This window comes from Lissotriton helveticus, chromosome 8 (genome assembly GCF_964261635.1).
Source record: "Lissotriton helveticus chromosome 8, aLisHel1.1, whole genome shotgun sequence".
Lineage (NCBI taxonomy): Eukaryota > Metazoa > Chordata > Amphibia > Caudata > Salamandridae > Lissotriton > Lissotriton helveticus.
In genome coordinates, this window is record NC_136069.1 from 1,237,737,657 (window position 1) to 1,237,754,443 (window position 16,787).

General features: G+C 42.1%; 1 protein-coding gene across 2 annotated transcripts in view; it reads left to right on the plus strand.

Annotated features, from left to right (window-relative positions):
- Window positions 1-16,787, plus strand: part of PPP2R3B (protein phosphatase 2 regulatory subunit B''beta) — a 357,728-nt gene that overhangs the window by 226,129 nt on the left and 114,812 nt on the right. For both annotated transcript variants that reach the window (XM_078658212.1, XM_078658213.1), the window contains exons 8-9: window positions 9,968-10,016; window positions 16,228-16,317. In XM_078658212.1, the coding sequence (XP_078514338.1) occupies window positions 9,968-10,016; window positions 16,228-16,317 (139 nt within the window). The remainder of the gene's footprint in view (window positions 1-9,967; window positions 10,017-16,227; window positions 16,318-16,787) is intronic.

Here is a 16,787-nt window from a genome sequence, read left to right on the forward strand (position 1 = left end):
CAAAGGCTATTATCCCTATTTTGTTTTTCCCTTTCACAACAAATTTCCCTTTACCACGTAATGCAAATTTTCTTTTCTTTTTCTTTGTTGATCATTTTATATTACATTGATAAGCACATATTTATTCTAATTCTTTGGGCATCCATTTTTTTAGGGACATGTGATGTTTTTACTCATTCATTAATTCAGTTTTCTGTGGCAGTACTGAAAACAAAATGCTCTGGCTCGTCGATTAAACCATGAAGACCCAATCTTTATTTTCAAATGTGCAAAACCCCAGGAAAAAGTGTATTTTAGGCCTTGCATCGTGGGTCCAAATAAGTTTACTATTAAAGATATAATTAAACTAGTTTTAATTCTTTTACTCATTATGGCCTCAGTAGAGTTGAGCTAGGAACCATCTATGAGAGTGACTACACATTTCATTTAAAATTCAAATGTGTTTTCATTTTATTGTTGCAAAACATGAGCTTACCATAACCAACCAGTAAAGCCGCTGTAGCACTCATAACGGTGTTCCTTTACACATTTCATTTAGAGGTGCAGAAGGCCAGACTGAATTATTTTTTGCTACCCTTTACCAAATGACTTAATGGATATCAAAGTCCCTAATCTTGTCTCAAGCATCTTTTAGCAGCAGGCTCCTCATACTGTCCTCTTTTTCCAGGGTCCAAGTCATGCTAGATTCCCATGTTGAGTCTTGAAATACAAGTCGGCATAGGACAGTTGCTCAGTTATTGAAAAAGGACCTGCTTCAGATATGAGGTGCCACTACTAGCTGCAGGGGCACCTAGCTTTAACATTGGTTTCTCTTTTTCACACAGAGTTGAAAATGGGGCGGGTTCTGATTAGGGCGTGGGATGAGCTTTAGTTGTGGTTCAGATTTAGGCTGAGGAGGAGAAACTGGTGTTCTTTGATGCTAGTGGGAACGTTTTCAGGTTTCTGGTGGGGTTGGAGACCGGGATCTTCATACAGAGGCATGGTGTGACTGTACCTACAAGTCATTTGTAGGTGAGATGTAGCTCCTTGAATTGGTTCTTGTCTCAGGCTGAAATCAATGAAACATATGAAGTAGAGGATTCCCATACAGTCTTGTAAATCCTGAACAACTAAGAACATTCTTGTTGTTGATTTTTGAGGACTAAGTATTTATTTAATCTCTTGTGGTGTTATAAACATTAGAAAATGGAACTTACCACTTATGAATACCATGTTAATATAGTTTGATATCCAAGGTCTCTTCTCAGAGGTAATGGCCCTCTACCAGATTACCCTCTCCTCCTGATGTTCTTGATGATAAACAATTTGTTGTCGTGCTCCTTCTTGCCATGAAGGTTTGGTGAAGGGTTTTGTAAAAGGTGGAGGTTGTGATTTACTCTTCAAATGACAAACTAAACTAGACACTAATCCCCCATCACATGGTGACAGTCTTTATAAATAACTAGAGGAAAGACGAAAGAGCTTAGAGAAAGTAGGCAGTTTCTTCTTGGGCCAGTGAGAAAATGTCCAGATTGGACTTCTCTGTGGCTCTCTGTTATTTGTGCTTGGCTCTTCAAGGTGGCGCCAAGTGAAATTTGAATACTGGGCAGAGCTGAGCTGCAGCAACAATGTGAATGACATCTCTAACATCATGCGACACACCACAGATTGTTTTAGATGTCCCACAACAGCATCTCAAATAACAAAAGCTAGTTTTGTGTAGCAGTGACTATAGTCAACAATTGTTAGCTGCTGCTGCACATTTGGTCGAGTCTTAGGAAATCATGCTGTATTCCAGTTGCTCTTATCCAGCTGCTCTGGCTAGCTGCCAGCAAGCGAACAATCCACTTAATTCTTGTTTACGAGTGCATGTCAGTGTCGAGTGCAGAGTATTTACTGGCATTGTTTATTGCTGTCTTGTCAGACTACCTTTCTTCTCAGGACCATGCCTTGCCTTTCAGTTCCCAGCCCAACTTTCGTCAGCCTTCCTTGTGCGAGATCTCTGTGAATGGCCCAACTCTCTGGATCCAATTCCCATTGGGCACCAACTTGGCTGGACACTAACTTTTGAACATTTTAAAAGGAAATTATTCACTATTTCATTCTGTTCCTTGCTCAAGTTGACATTGCCTGGTGTACACATAAAGGCTTTCATAAATTACTCCTGGTAAGACAACCTGGTTAAAAAAGGTCGAAAACATAACAAAATGTACTGAATGTGTGTTTCTGTGTTGCTTAGTCCTAAAATGACACAGAGACCCCTTGTTAAACTAGGTTTCGATGCCAGAAATACACAATTTCCCCTCACTTAGAGACTGGTTGTTCACTGTAGAGCTTCTGACCATATAATTATCATTATCCTCATGACAGATATGAGAAAATACATCAACTCCGCAGTAGTGCCACACATTTATAAATGATTTATTGATATGATTTTTTTTGTGATAAAAATTCTCATTACAAGGTGATACTCTTTAGCTTGACATAAATATTTGTGGGTGCAAGCTGTTTACCTCTCATAAGCCGGTAGCAGTAGCGTTGTTTATATAGTTGTTTATATATAATAAGAAAGAAACATCTGTATGAGGAGTGGGTCTGCCCTGGGTCTTCCATAGTGTTGCATAAAGTGAAAGAACTATTCACTTGTCACTAGGAGGGCAGCTCCTCTGTTACCTTAGTAGTTGTTGAAAAGGCAAGACACTTTTGCTTTACAGAAATGAAGCTAAGAGGAAAATCATCAACCTTGGCAGTATGAAGTCTTGGTAACAGGGAGAATTTTATTACAGTGAACATGCCTCACATGTCAACTGTTTTTGATGGTCATAGTGTTGGTGTGCAATCAACTTTTCTGTTTTTTTTGTTTAAACTACCCACAGGTTTCTTTGCTTTTGGGGTGAGTAGGTGATAAAACATTTTCCATAAACACTATTAATAGAATACCTGTTAACACGAGCATTAGGAGGCCCTGGGGATCCCACCCCTCCAGCCCAAACATATTTATATTAGGCGAGGGGGGGTGTGTCCCCCCTCCCTGAGCCCAAATAGGCCCGGGGACCTCATCCCTGGGGCCAACCATATTTATATTAGGGAAGGGTACACATGGGCCCCAGGGCCCAAAATTACCTATCGGGTAGGGGGTGCATGCTCCCCTCCCTGACCCTTAAGAGTGCCTGGTGCCCTCATTCCCCATGGCCAACCACTAATAGGTGAAGGGGTGCGTGGACCCCCCTCCAAAACTTGAGGCACCTGGTACCCTATCCCCAAGGGCCGAACTCTATTATTAAGGGTAGGTGGCCATGTGCCCTCCCTCTCCAAGCCTTACTAGGCCCCAGAGACCCCCACCCCCTGTGGCCAAATTATATTAAATGAAGGGCAGCCTTAGGCTCCCCTCCCCTAGCCATAGTAGGCCTCGGTGTCCACATCTCGGGGCCGAATTGCACTATTAAGGGGTAAGGGCTGCACATTCCCCCATCCCCAGGGCTGAATTGCATTATTAAGGGGAGGGATGTGTGCGGCCTCCCTCCCCGAGCCTTCCAGGTCCCTGGGACACCTTCACCTGGTGCCAGAGGTGGATGCCCTGGTGCCCACCCGGGGCACCCGCAAGTCACTAGTTAGGGGCCGCGGGAGGAGCCCCAGCCGACTCCCTGCATGGTACGGGAGTCAGCATTGCTTCTGTCCTTAGGGAGCAGCTGTCTTTGCATACTCCCTCCGCAGAAGTACAGCCAGGGAAACGGAAATCTGTCCCCATCTGGCGAGAGCATTTTTAAACCTTCCGCCAGTTCGTTGTAGACATCCCTTCCTGGCCTGCGCTACTGTGTTCAGCAGTTTTTGCAGTGGTGCCCCCTTTTCTTTGTCCCAGCTTGGCGCATCACCCCGAAACTTTCAGTGCACAAATTAGGCAAAATAAGAGCACTTTTTTGGAAAGTTTTGTGAAGATCCGTCCAACGTTGCCAACGTTATAAGCAAAACAAGATGTCATTTTCGATGGAAACACTGACCTAACTAGAACTACCCAATGGCAGTCTCCACTGGGGGGGCGGGTGGGGGGGTGTTAGTGTTAGTTAGTTATATAATTACTGTTCAGTCCGTTAAGGGAGTATAGCCCTGCCTTTCCAAAAGCGGGGAATCCCACAGCCCTCCATTGAGGGTTTGGCGGTTTATGACGCAACAATATTCAGGGGAGCTGTGAAACATAATACTCCTATTACAACAACTTAACGTAAAGCATTGTATTTTTGAAACCCTTCACTGTTGCCCCTCTGCTAGACCTTTACTCCTAGGCTTGCTGGAGCCAGGTACCCAGATTTTCCCAATTTCAGCCTCTGTGAAGTCTTGCTCCAACATGCTTACAGAAGAAGTAAAGACCATCATAACAAGACTCCTCCTTCCTGCATGCAAACCCACCTCCAGATACTTTGTTTGTTTCAGCCTCGAGAAAATACCATCCTACCATTCCCTCTTCTATAGTAACTACTTAAAAGAACAAAAAACAATAGATTCAATTGGAAGTAAGCTCTGTGGCACTTCTGCTAGCGCTACTGCCTGGTTCAGATATTCTGACTATACCCTTTGGTAGACTCTCCAACGTTTCCAAGAAAAGCTTACACTTCAAGACAGAGAGGATTTCCTGGACATTTTGCTAGAGGGAATGGTGGTCTCCAGTCAGGTGATCAGTACTGCTGCAGAGTTATATGATTTGGCTTCTCATCGATATCATTGTCAGGCCTTACACCGTTCGGCGTGGCTCCACCTTACCAGTATTAAACCTGAGGCCCAACAGAATATTTTAAACCTACCTTTCTCTGAAACCACTTTTAGGAGCTCATGGATAATAAGATGCAACACATGAAGACTGAACTGGGGACTCTGAAGGCTTTGGGCCTGGAGAAGAAAAAAGAGTACAGGAGAAACCCTCACAAAAAAGAATGTTGAAAGCGTATGGGGGCCTTTTTATAACAACTTTAACCACTCTTTCGCAGATCATTCCTGCTTGTCTGACTAAGTATGGAAATGCTTACAATGTATTTTACCCCATCATAAAGGCCTCAGTCAAACAAATGGAGGGGTAAGTGCCTGTAGGGTCTGTTCCTGATTGTCCTTTGTGTCAAACCAGTATACTACATGTATCTGAGCTGGTGCATAAGAAAAAGAATAAACAATCCAGTCTATTTGTAGGTAGATTGTCTCTTGTATTTTACTTTGTCATAGTAATGGTAATCAAACATTATCTGGTTAGCCTAAAGCATATTCAACAAGAACTAAAGAGACTACAGCTGCATTACTAAGCAATGTAATCATTACTGACTTAGGCAAAGCAGCTACATGGAGGTCGGTGCATACCTTTAGAGGCATTAATACCGCAATTTGGATTCCAGAGTGAAGCCAAAGCAGGGCAAGCTTTTCTGAGGAATATCTTTGGATAGTTTGATGCTTGTTAGGTTTCGCGTGTAGACAGCGCTTGTGCTGTACACAAGGGAAGTCTCTTGTAGACTTGAAGCTTAAAGGGAAGTTAGAGGCCGCCTGTTGCATACCATTGGCTGACTTGCACATCAATCTCGTCCTAGTGGTCCGGCTCCCTCCTTGGCTCCCAGTTTCTGCTCCTGCAGTGGAGCACGGACCAACTACAGTTTCCTATTTGAAGCCAGTGTCCCTCCTCTGGCCATGCACTTTTCAAGGTACTTCTTCTTTACTTTTAGATTTTCACTCTCTAAGGGTGCATGTGTCTGCATTCCTCCTGCCCTCCCCCCACTGTCTATGCTTTTTCTGACTCCCTCCCACAGTCAGTGGTCTTGCCCAAACCTTCCCTCCCCACCCTCTCTCGTGTTGTTTGCCTCTCTCCCCCTCTTGCTGTCTGCTCTGTTTGTACACTCCTGCCTCTGTTCCTCGTCTTCCACCAACTCCTTACCTCACCCTGCTTGTGTTGCATGCTTGTCCTGCCCTACTTCCTCTCCCGCTGTTCACACCCCTATGCCGCAGGGGGCCCTCCCATCCGCCACAAAAAAAATCATTAAGCCAAATAGCTCTTGCAGAGCTGTTTGGCTTTATTTATTTTTGTTTTTAGAGATGTTGCACAGCAGCAAGGGCTCCTGTGCAACATGGCTTAAAGTAAACCAAAAAAACGCTGTGACTAAGTCAGTGCAGTCCGTAATTTATTGCTTTGTTTGTATTTACTTTATGCCATGACTAAAAAAGCATTGCCAATGCCAATAGGTCTTGCATAGGAGAAACCTATTGGCTGTGCCAGTGCTTGTTTTTTTCCTTTTCCTTTGTCTGTGTTTTATTAGGATTAGCTTACTATTCTTTTCAGTGCTTATAACTATGCATGAACGTCTCTTGTAGGAAGCAACCTTTCTCCTCCCAGGAGAAAAGACTAAGGAATAAACGACAGTCCTAACACAATCCTTGACAACCCTGAAAAATACCAGGACTGCCACTGATGGTATGATAGGATACTGCTTACATGCTCTCACTAGAAGGACCAGTGATAGTCCTCCCAGCCTTTTCATGCTTCTGCCTGTGAAGTTACTTTGCCCTCCTTTTCACTCCTTCCTTAAAAAAAGGAATGGGAAAAAGTTGTCTTATCAGTATTTTGGGAACAGGGACCTTTATCACCCTTTTAAATTGCCTTAATTTTTATTTTGAAAACCTATAGAAAATTGGACTATTTATTCTTGATAGGCTTCCATAGATACATGATTTATTTTAAGACCTATTGAGAGAGAGAAAGAGAGAGAGAGAGAGTGTGATTGCACGTGTGTCTGTGTTCAGTGCCCCCACCGTTCAGTTTTCTCATCAATCATTTTCTCAGTGCCCCCACCATGCACAGCTTTCTCACCAATAATTTAATTGGAAATGTTACAGTAATATTATCAATGATGAATTTGGATATAGGACAGAGCTGGAAACTAGATCTTCTGGAAAATCTTATTCCCTAATGGGTAACTGTTCGAAATGGTTACAAGTTTTTTTTTTCTGCTTTTTATTCTGTATTACTGTGATAGTCCAGAGCAGTAGAAAAACCAAAAATGCAGCCAACATGTGTTTCGCCCGTTCTTGGCACTCTCCCCTGAGGCTTTTTCAGTTATTAGCAACACAAAAAATACTTTTCCTATGGAGCAGCTGACCTAACTATAACTACCCAACAAGGACCTCCACTGGGATATATATTTATTTATTCCTTCACGGACCCAAGGAAGGTGGTGCGTGCGCCGGTGAAGCGAACCGGCACTCAAATTACTAAAAGTTAAACCCCACTGCAGGGATAACGCACTCTCAGGACACAACACGCCAAGATGAAATAATGCTCAAGTTTCTTTAATGGCTCCTCGTAGCGCTGTGAGCAAGGCTGCAGATCAGCCGAAACGCGTTAGGAGGAGCCATTAAAGAAACTTGCGCATTACTTCATCTTGCCGTGTTATGTCCTGAGACAGTGGGGTGGAACTTTTAATAATATATGTATATATAATATTTTATTTATTTTGCAGTGTGGTTAAGCCACACTTCCCATATATGAAATGTCTTTTACATTATAATTATTACCAAGTTTGAGGAATATGCATGACACAGCACATCATTAGTGAAACTGGCAAATTTTCAAGCTGATCTGGTGCCAGAAAAAAGTTAAATGATTGGGGAAGAGGTAAAAAAGCATTTGCCATTAAAGCTCCATTAAGGAAACGTTTCTCTCCACTGAAACAAAAAAGGTTTGTGCAGGATGGTCATCGAAGATCGAAGACTTAAATAGCTTAATTATTTAAACTCATGAAAAGTAAATATGCAAGTTATGTCAGTTACATTTACATTATTAGGAAATACGATTCAGGCTTCAATTTGAATAATTTGTGAGAATCGTGCTCAGGAAAAAAATGGAACAATAAACGGAAAGAGAGCCATTAGTGAACATACACATGTTTTGCAAAAATTAACAAGCATGCAGCCACATTTTTCTGACGCCATTTTACTAAGCACACACATTTATGTGAAATTGTAATTTTCAAGTAGACCTTTAAAGTGAGTACTTCACTGCAGGTATCTTTGAACGAAAATGTGAAGACCGGGCAGAATGAGGATCCTGGGTCCTAAGCCGGCTGCACAAGCAGTGAGCGTTTGTCCCCTGCTGCAGGCCATGCAAGTGAAACATTGGATACAGTGCATCTTAAAACAACTTTGTTGAAAAAAGCACACAGTTAGTTTAGCCACTAAAACAACTGAAACTTTCCGTTATGGTATACGACAAACCGTGTACACCATAATTGATGCTTCCACCACATTTTGGTCTTGCTAAAATAGGATTATTTTTTTTTGTTCACCTGCTTTCGGCAAAATAGAGTACTGAGCATGGCAGAGCTATAATCTAACTGTGGTTATAGCACTGACTATATATCCATCTATAGAAATATATATTTATATATACACAAAAACATTATTCTCTGCCCATGTATGTGTGTGTGTGTATATATATATATATATATGTACTGGGTTATGGCATTATCCCAGACAGCTTCGCACCCCAAAGATCAGAGACTCTGCTATCACGATAGTCCACGAATGTGTGGAGAGACATTGTTACTTCACCAATGCTCCAGACCTGTTGCCTATGGGGACCGCGAGGTAGAAAGTGCGGGACCAAGAGGAATTTCCTGCTCAAACTTAACGCTGTAAACTTTAAACTGACGACGTTCACAGCAAGCACTCTAACTCCATGCACTGCAAGAAGCTTGCTTACAGGATTACTCACCGCGAAATCGCCATCTGTACAAACTGCATTCTGGGAGTTGCAGTCCTTCCATCTTTCACCACCAATGGGAATCCTGCTGAACTACGTCAGGTGTGCAAACATCCTACTTTAGATGAGCCAGCATAAAAGACACTCACGTTTCCAGCGTTAGCAACACTTGGGAGCGTCCGCATCTGACGAAGGCGAAGGCCGAAACGCGTTATGCCACATCCCGAAAATAAATGGAGCTTCTTGGTCCCGTTGTGTCCCCTTGTCTACTTTAACGAGATGGACTGTTTTTTGCATATATATATATATATATATATATATATATATATATATATATATATATATATATATATATTTGTATGTACACACACACACGTGTATATTACTAAGTGGCAGGTCACCACTATGTAGTTATAGGTAGTACAAACTTTCCATGCAAAATGATTTTGGGGTTTTGCTAATAACTTTGGCCCTATTTGACCAATGTGCACAAAACATTCCAAGACCAAGTTCATCCGCCTCAGCTTCTTCATGGAAAGATTTGTACTTATGTGTCAAACTAAAGGAGGGAGTGGCCAAAACATTGCTTCCCATGATCATTCCCATAGGAAACTTTGCTAGGTGATGCAGAAAAAAACAGCTTAGCAGAATTACACCAAATTTGGCTGAACTTTACTCAAAAAGCATGCTTTCTTGTGATGTGGTGTAAATCCGTTCAGCAGTTATTGAGACATTTAACGTTTAATGGAGGTGCTTGGGGTGTGCATGAAGGGTTTAAAAGTTACTTATATAAGGACAGTTGGTCCCTGGGGAGTCCTGTAGTACCAAAAATTAGGGGAGCTTTTTTTTCCCTTTAATCATATCTGTACTGCAGGATCGATTTATTCCTCATGTTCTGAAAAGTTATTTTGCAAAGTGTATAAGGGGAAAAGGTAGGGACGCTCTGATCCTCCGGCACTTTTGGGGGAAGAATGAGGGGGATTAGAAGGACTGCCTCAGAGGTAAACATGTTTTTAAAAAATTGTGCCATGGGTACCACAATACTCCAAGAGCTATGGAACAATATAGTGTTTATTAGTAGTACTTTAATGTTATTACATTCTGTGAGTAGACATTAGGTATGGGTTAGGTATTATTTTAGGCTGTGTAGCACATGCAAATAAAATTAGCTGTGAGTATTTACATATTCATGGTCTAACCGTGTTAAATTTCCGTCACTCATTGTGTTGAATTAAGTGTTCTTTGCACTTTTTTCATCCACAGCTATATCCAATAGGATGCTAGAGAGAATATTCTCAGGAGCAGTAACGAGGTAAGACTTGTTTTCTTTTCTGTAATGGTCTGCGGTTGTGCGCATGGCTACGTAACCTAAATATTACAATGCAGTTTACATCTTGTGCCTTGTGTCATACTAGGAATTAGCGTTTCAATTACTGTAAAAAGGTGGAACGAAGGCCATTATTAGCAGGTTCTTGTTCTCCCCCTGAACCCTCCACAGAGGTTTCCACATTGTATTAACATAGAGAAAGCAACCCTGCGAAATAAACAAAACACAGAAACCAACCCTCACCATATCCAAAACTCTCAATTAACCCTCAACAATTCTCCATCAAAATTTTAAAGCTGAACAGCACCACACTAATGAGGACCTAAATCAGTAAAGCAAACCTCCCCACTAGAGGCCAAAACAGATGTCACCCCTAGACCATCTATCGACACACTGGGAATAAAACATACAGTCACCCCTGAGATATTGTCAAAGATCAGTCATCTGATACAAGTAGACCACCAGTGTGTTGTGGGCAGCACCTAAAAGCTTTACACTTTCCAATAAAGAGAACTCTGAGGGTACACCTCTGACTGAACCCCAAATGAGGACTACTTTGGAGAAATAGTCTAGATCTTAACACAGATGATGACTTTTTCCAGTACCCAGCTGTGGAATGAAGAGTCTATTCATAAAACGGACTTTAGCACCCACTGTACTCAGCACCTGCAAAAGTATCAATAAAAATCTATGTTCCATATTCTATAAACCACTTGAGCCGCTTTTAACTCTTCCGTTTGACTGCTTTTTTAGGTCTCGCTGGAATAGCATCTGAAGGATGCGTCCAGCTGGAGACGTATAGCTGGCCGTCTCGGGGGAATTAGGGACAAGAGGGTGTTACGAGCTTTTTGTGCGGATTTGGGTGCGCGAACGCGCACGTCCAGCCCTGCGCCGCGCCGTGCACATCCCCGGCTCCGATTTCTTGAAGTTGGCACACATGCGCGCGCATATACACAGACAGACAGACAGACACTCGCTCGCTCACACACACCCCCTCCCCCCCCACAGTCATCGGTTTCTTTTAAACACACACACGCATACACACACACACGCATACACACAGACTCCAAGACACATACACACACGCACGCGCACACACACCTCCGCCCTCGCAGCTCAGCAAAGGCCCCAACTCACCGGTACTCGTCTCCAGCTCTCCAGGCGAGGGCTCGTTGCAGGCGGCGGCGGTCTCTTCCTTCGGTGCGGGGCTCTCTCACCTCACGGGAGCCCCGCTAGCGCCAGCCGCCATTCTCCTCCTGCCCACACGTCCCAGTGCTGGGTAGGCTCCTGCCTGGGCTTCCGGTGTGTCTTGATGTCCCGCCCCCGGCCTGCCTGACTTCCGCCCGGGATTGTGCACGCCACGCAGTGTTGTGCCCCAGTTCCGACTCCCGCCTAACAGGAACCACGGAGTAATCAATAAGGCAGTGAGTGTCCCGGCCCTCTTCTGTACAGCCCAGGTAAATTAACTTTAAGTATATTACTAGCCGCCACTGCACCAGACCCGTGGGGCTGGAATGTTTAAACGGTCATGGTCGGTACCGGGGTGCCTGGGCAGAACCCCATCCTCTCACCTGCCCTGCGCCCCGAATTCTAGTGTTCTTCTGTTGCTCCCCCCACCCGATGTATGCATGGCTTTAATATCCCTTAAAGCCCACAGTTCCATGGGTGGTGGGGGGAGGCTTGAACGAATGGCTCCGGTGGCTATGAGATGGTGGCAAAGCGAGGAGCGTAGAGTTCGGTGATAACGACACCTGTTATTTACTGCCTTGACAGACGATTGGTTTCGTTGTGCGCTCGCTATAAAATGCTGGCTGTTAATGTACTCCTATAAAGGTGGGGTAAACGCTTTTGTTGTGCTGAATCACGCACAGTGTGGCAGCGAGCGTGCGCCTGGCCTCAGCGTGGCGTTATTTCCACATGTCTAACCGCCTCTGGTGGCGGCGGGCCAACACTCCTAGCGAGGAATGCTATTTAATGCGAATCTTATTATTCACTTGGCTCGCCGTTGTTTCTCGAAAGGTGTCTCCCAGAGTCGCTCATATCTGCCCGCCCCTCCCCATTCGGGGCAGACATGTGCTGGTATGGTGGACCATCTGTCATTCTTGAGGGGATGTCTGTCATTCAGGGGGGGGGGGGTTCTTCTTCGGGGTTTGCTCGTCGCCGTTCTCCGGTGCTTGCGACGTTTCTCCCTCCTTTCATCAGGGAAGGGTGAGATGCGAGGCGGTGTTTGGAGGCATGCATGCAGTGTTGTGTTTAAGGTATATTCGTTACTCTTGGGTTTTGAGGCCAGCAACTCTTTACAATGCCTGGAGCAGCTGACACTGTCCCTTACACATCCAGGGTAGCGAGTGGGGGTATGCTATATACGTGTGTGCGCGCACAGCTGTGCTTGTGAAGGACTTGATACCGAACGTCAAACGTCGCCAGAGGATGTACATTCTATATCGCAAAACATTGAAACAAGCAAGAGGCAAATAATATTGTTTCACCCTCACACACTCTGCACCCACACACACTCTGCACCCTCTCACACACTCTGCACCCTCACACACTGCAACCTCTCACACACTGCAACCTTTCACATACTGCACCCTCACACACTGCATTGTCACACACTCAGTGTCACATAATTATATGCCACACAATTACACTCTACTGAATACAACATGCGCTCACACAATACCACTCAGTGCCACGTAATTATATGCTACATAATTACACTGCGCTCAACGCAACATACACTCCAAATACCACTCAATGCCACTTCATTACACACCACATAATTACACACTAGTGAATGCAGCACACACTCCACACAATACCACTCAATGCCACATAATTACACGCCACACAATTACTTTACTGAATACCACATACACTCCTCATAATACCACTCAGTGCCACATAATTATATGCTACATAATTACTGCGCTCAACGCAACATACACTCCGAATACCACTCAGTGCCATATAATTACACGCCACATAATTACACTGCACTCAATGCAACATACACTCCAAATACCACTGTGCCACATAATTACATGCCACATAATTACACTGCACTCAATGCAACATACACTCCAAATACCACTCAGTGCCACATAATTACACGCCACATAATTACACTGCTCTCAATGCAACATACACTCCAGATACCATTGTGCCACATAATTACATGCCACATAATTACACTGTACTCAATGCAACATACACTCCAAATACCACTCAGTCCCACATAATTACACGCCACATAATTACATGCCACATAATTACACTGCACTCAATGCAGTATACACTCCAAATCCCACTCAGTGCCATATAATTACAAGCCACATAATTACACTGTACTCAATGCAACACACACTCCACACAATACCACTCAGTGCCACATAATTATGTTACATAATTACACTGCACTCAATGCAACATACACTCCAAATACCACTCAGTGCCACATAATTACACGCCACACAATTACTTTACTGAATACAGCATACACTCCTTATAATACCACTCAGTGCCATATAATTACACGCCACATAATTACACTGCACTCAATGCAACTTGCACTCCAAATACCACTCAGTGCCACATAATTATGTTACATGATTACACTGCACTCAATGCAACATACACTCTAAACAATACCACTCAGTGCCACATAATTACACACCACATAATTACACTCTACTGAATACAACATACACTCCAGACAATACCACGCAGTGCCACATAATTATATGCTACATATTTACACTGCGCTCAATGCAACATACACTCCAAATACCACTCAGTGCCACATAATTACACACCACATAATTACACTGCACCCAATGCAACATACGCTCCAAATACCACTCAGTGCCACATAATTACACGCCACATAATTACACTGCACTCAATGCAACATACACTCCAAATACCACTCAGTGCCACATAATTACACGCCACATAATTACACTGCATTCAATGAAACATACACTCCAAATATCACTCAGTGCCACATAATTACACGCCACATAATTACACTGCACTCAATGCAACATACACTCCAAATACCACTCAGTGCCACATAATTACACACCCCATAATTACACTCCACTGAATGCAACACACACACTCCACACAATACCACTCAGTGCCACATAATTATATCTATCTATCGGCCTCACTCTATCTATCTATCGCCCTCACTATATCTATCTATCGCCCTCACTCTATCTATCTATCTATCTATCTATCTATCTACCTATCTATCACCCTCACTCTATTTATCTATCTATCGCCCCCACTCTATCCATCGCCCCCACTCTATCGCCCTTTCTCTATCTATCTATCGCCCTCACTCTATCTATCGCCCTCACTCTATATATCGCACCACCACAGCATCACTCAGGGGCACCACAACATCACTCAGCGCCACCACAACATCACTCAGCGCCACCACAGCATCAATCTGTGCAACAATTCAACAACTGGTTCAAATATGTTCTCTCAATATTTCAAGCTTTATTATAAATGTCACAAAAGGATGTTAATATTTCACATCTATTATTGGATTTTTGTCACAATAAAATACACTGAACATAATCTTCACAAACGTTATTTACAAAACTTTAAGCTATTGCCATTATAAATTACACTAACTTTTATTTAAGTATTAATTATTAAAAAATAAATAAAAGCCATTGTTATTTGTAATATCAATACATCTAAGTCACGTAAATATAACACATTTGCATTACAAATGCTATAGGTATCACATTTGCGAAAGTTATACCTATTGGCATTGTAAATGACAAAGCTATTAATTTCGCTATTTTCAAAACCAACACATAAATACAAAATTTGTCATTTACAATACCAATAGCTCAAACTTTCCTAATGCGAGACCTATTGCATTGCAAATGCTTGTTACTTGTATTCGCCATACCTTTTCTTTCTAACCTTTACATTCTGTGTTCACTTTGCCTCCCTATTGATAACATTAAAATAGCCTTAAGTTTCCCCTTAAACTCTTACCTTCCTTTCTTCCCCTAAGGTTTGCAATCATTTTAATTTAATTTGATTACATTAAATGTATTTAAACCTAACCCTAACTTGAAATACATTATATTTGGAGTGCCTTAATTAAAGGAATACTCTGTTGTGTATTATACCTCAAAATTCCCCCTGCATCTGATTATTACATTAAAGCTCTACTCGGTTGTCCCATTATGAAGATCATATTCTCATTCATGCTCTATATTTGGCATAAAATGCAGGTAGTCTACCCCTCACTTAAAGATAGCAAAAATAAAATGAATCCATTTGTTGCAGTGGTCCTTTTCAGCAGCTTTCTTCCTTTATCCTGAAAATCAACAAGTTTGCCTTTTCTATTCCAATTTATGCTTAATGTATTCATTTTGTATTTTGTTAGTATATTATATCAAGTGTGCAAGATCCACTCTATAGAACTCTTAATGAAAAGAAGAACATGAATCTGCTCCTGCGATTAAGCTTTGTAATCCTCTTCCTTTTAAAAATAAGTTATAAAGGTTTGCTCTCTTTGTAATAGTAGCTTTGCACTAACAGCCTTTTCATATTGTTAGAATCCCAGTTGTTTGATAAAGCCAGTGTTTTAATGGGCAGTGTGTCGTAACTGAACAGTTTCTAAAGGAAATCATTTTGACAGGTTTGTATTTTTATATTGGAAATTGTTTAGCAATCTCATCTGTGCATAATGTCGTGTGAAACGCTTTTGAAATATATACCTGTAGGACAAATATGTATAAGCCTTTCCATGGCTTCTTCAAATGTTTAATTTCAAAGTGGCATATTACTGATCCTTAAGCAGAGTACCCAGGAATTCATACTTCAGTGTCTGAAATGGGAAAGGAGGTTTGCCCGGCAAGGTGCTCAGAGTTTTACATTAACGTTTCTTGATGCTGAGGACAACTTGGGCTCTGTTAGTAATCATAAAGAGGTGAGTAGTTAGTCCGCTTCAAAACAATCACCTGAATTATTGTTCCTAATAATGCCTACAATATACATGGGATTGTTTGGATACGTTTTGATAAGTAACCATCTCATCGCTTAACCCTTGTATTCTGCGATATTGTCTCTATTTTACTTTACTCTGGTGAATTTTGCTGGTGATTTCAGTACACGGTTGCTTAAAATGATGAATCTTTAATTTCTGATTCTTTTGAAGGGGCAAGAAGACACTAAAAGAAGGCAAAATTAATTATGTTGATTTTGTATGGTTTTTGATATCTGAAGAGGATAAAAGAACTCCCACAAGGTACTGTATGTCACTTAAAACTGCTCTTGTGAGATTAAAGTTTAATTTTGATTGGAAAACCCACCTACTTAATTTGTATATATGATCAACTGTTGCAATTTTTAGAACATTATCATTACTTAGTCATTATTTTCCTTGTAGTAATCAAATCTGTAGACAAGAGAAAAAAAAATTATGTGCACATCATTTTTCCTGAAATATAATGTTTAAAATAGCACTGATGAGATCTTAATGCCAGTGGGGAAATGGACTCGAACCCTTTTTGCATAATATGAAAGCAATTTGGAAAACCTGGCTACAATCTCATACATTGTATTCCACAAACACCAGTCTATTTTCCAGAAGTGTCTGGTCCAAATCCAGCAATGGCTTTTCAGATAAATAATTGAGCTTCCTCTTTTTTCCCTTTTTTGTTCTTAAGCACTTCACTGTTTTTTTCATAGCCAGTTTCTTAAGGCGGATAAACTTCC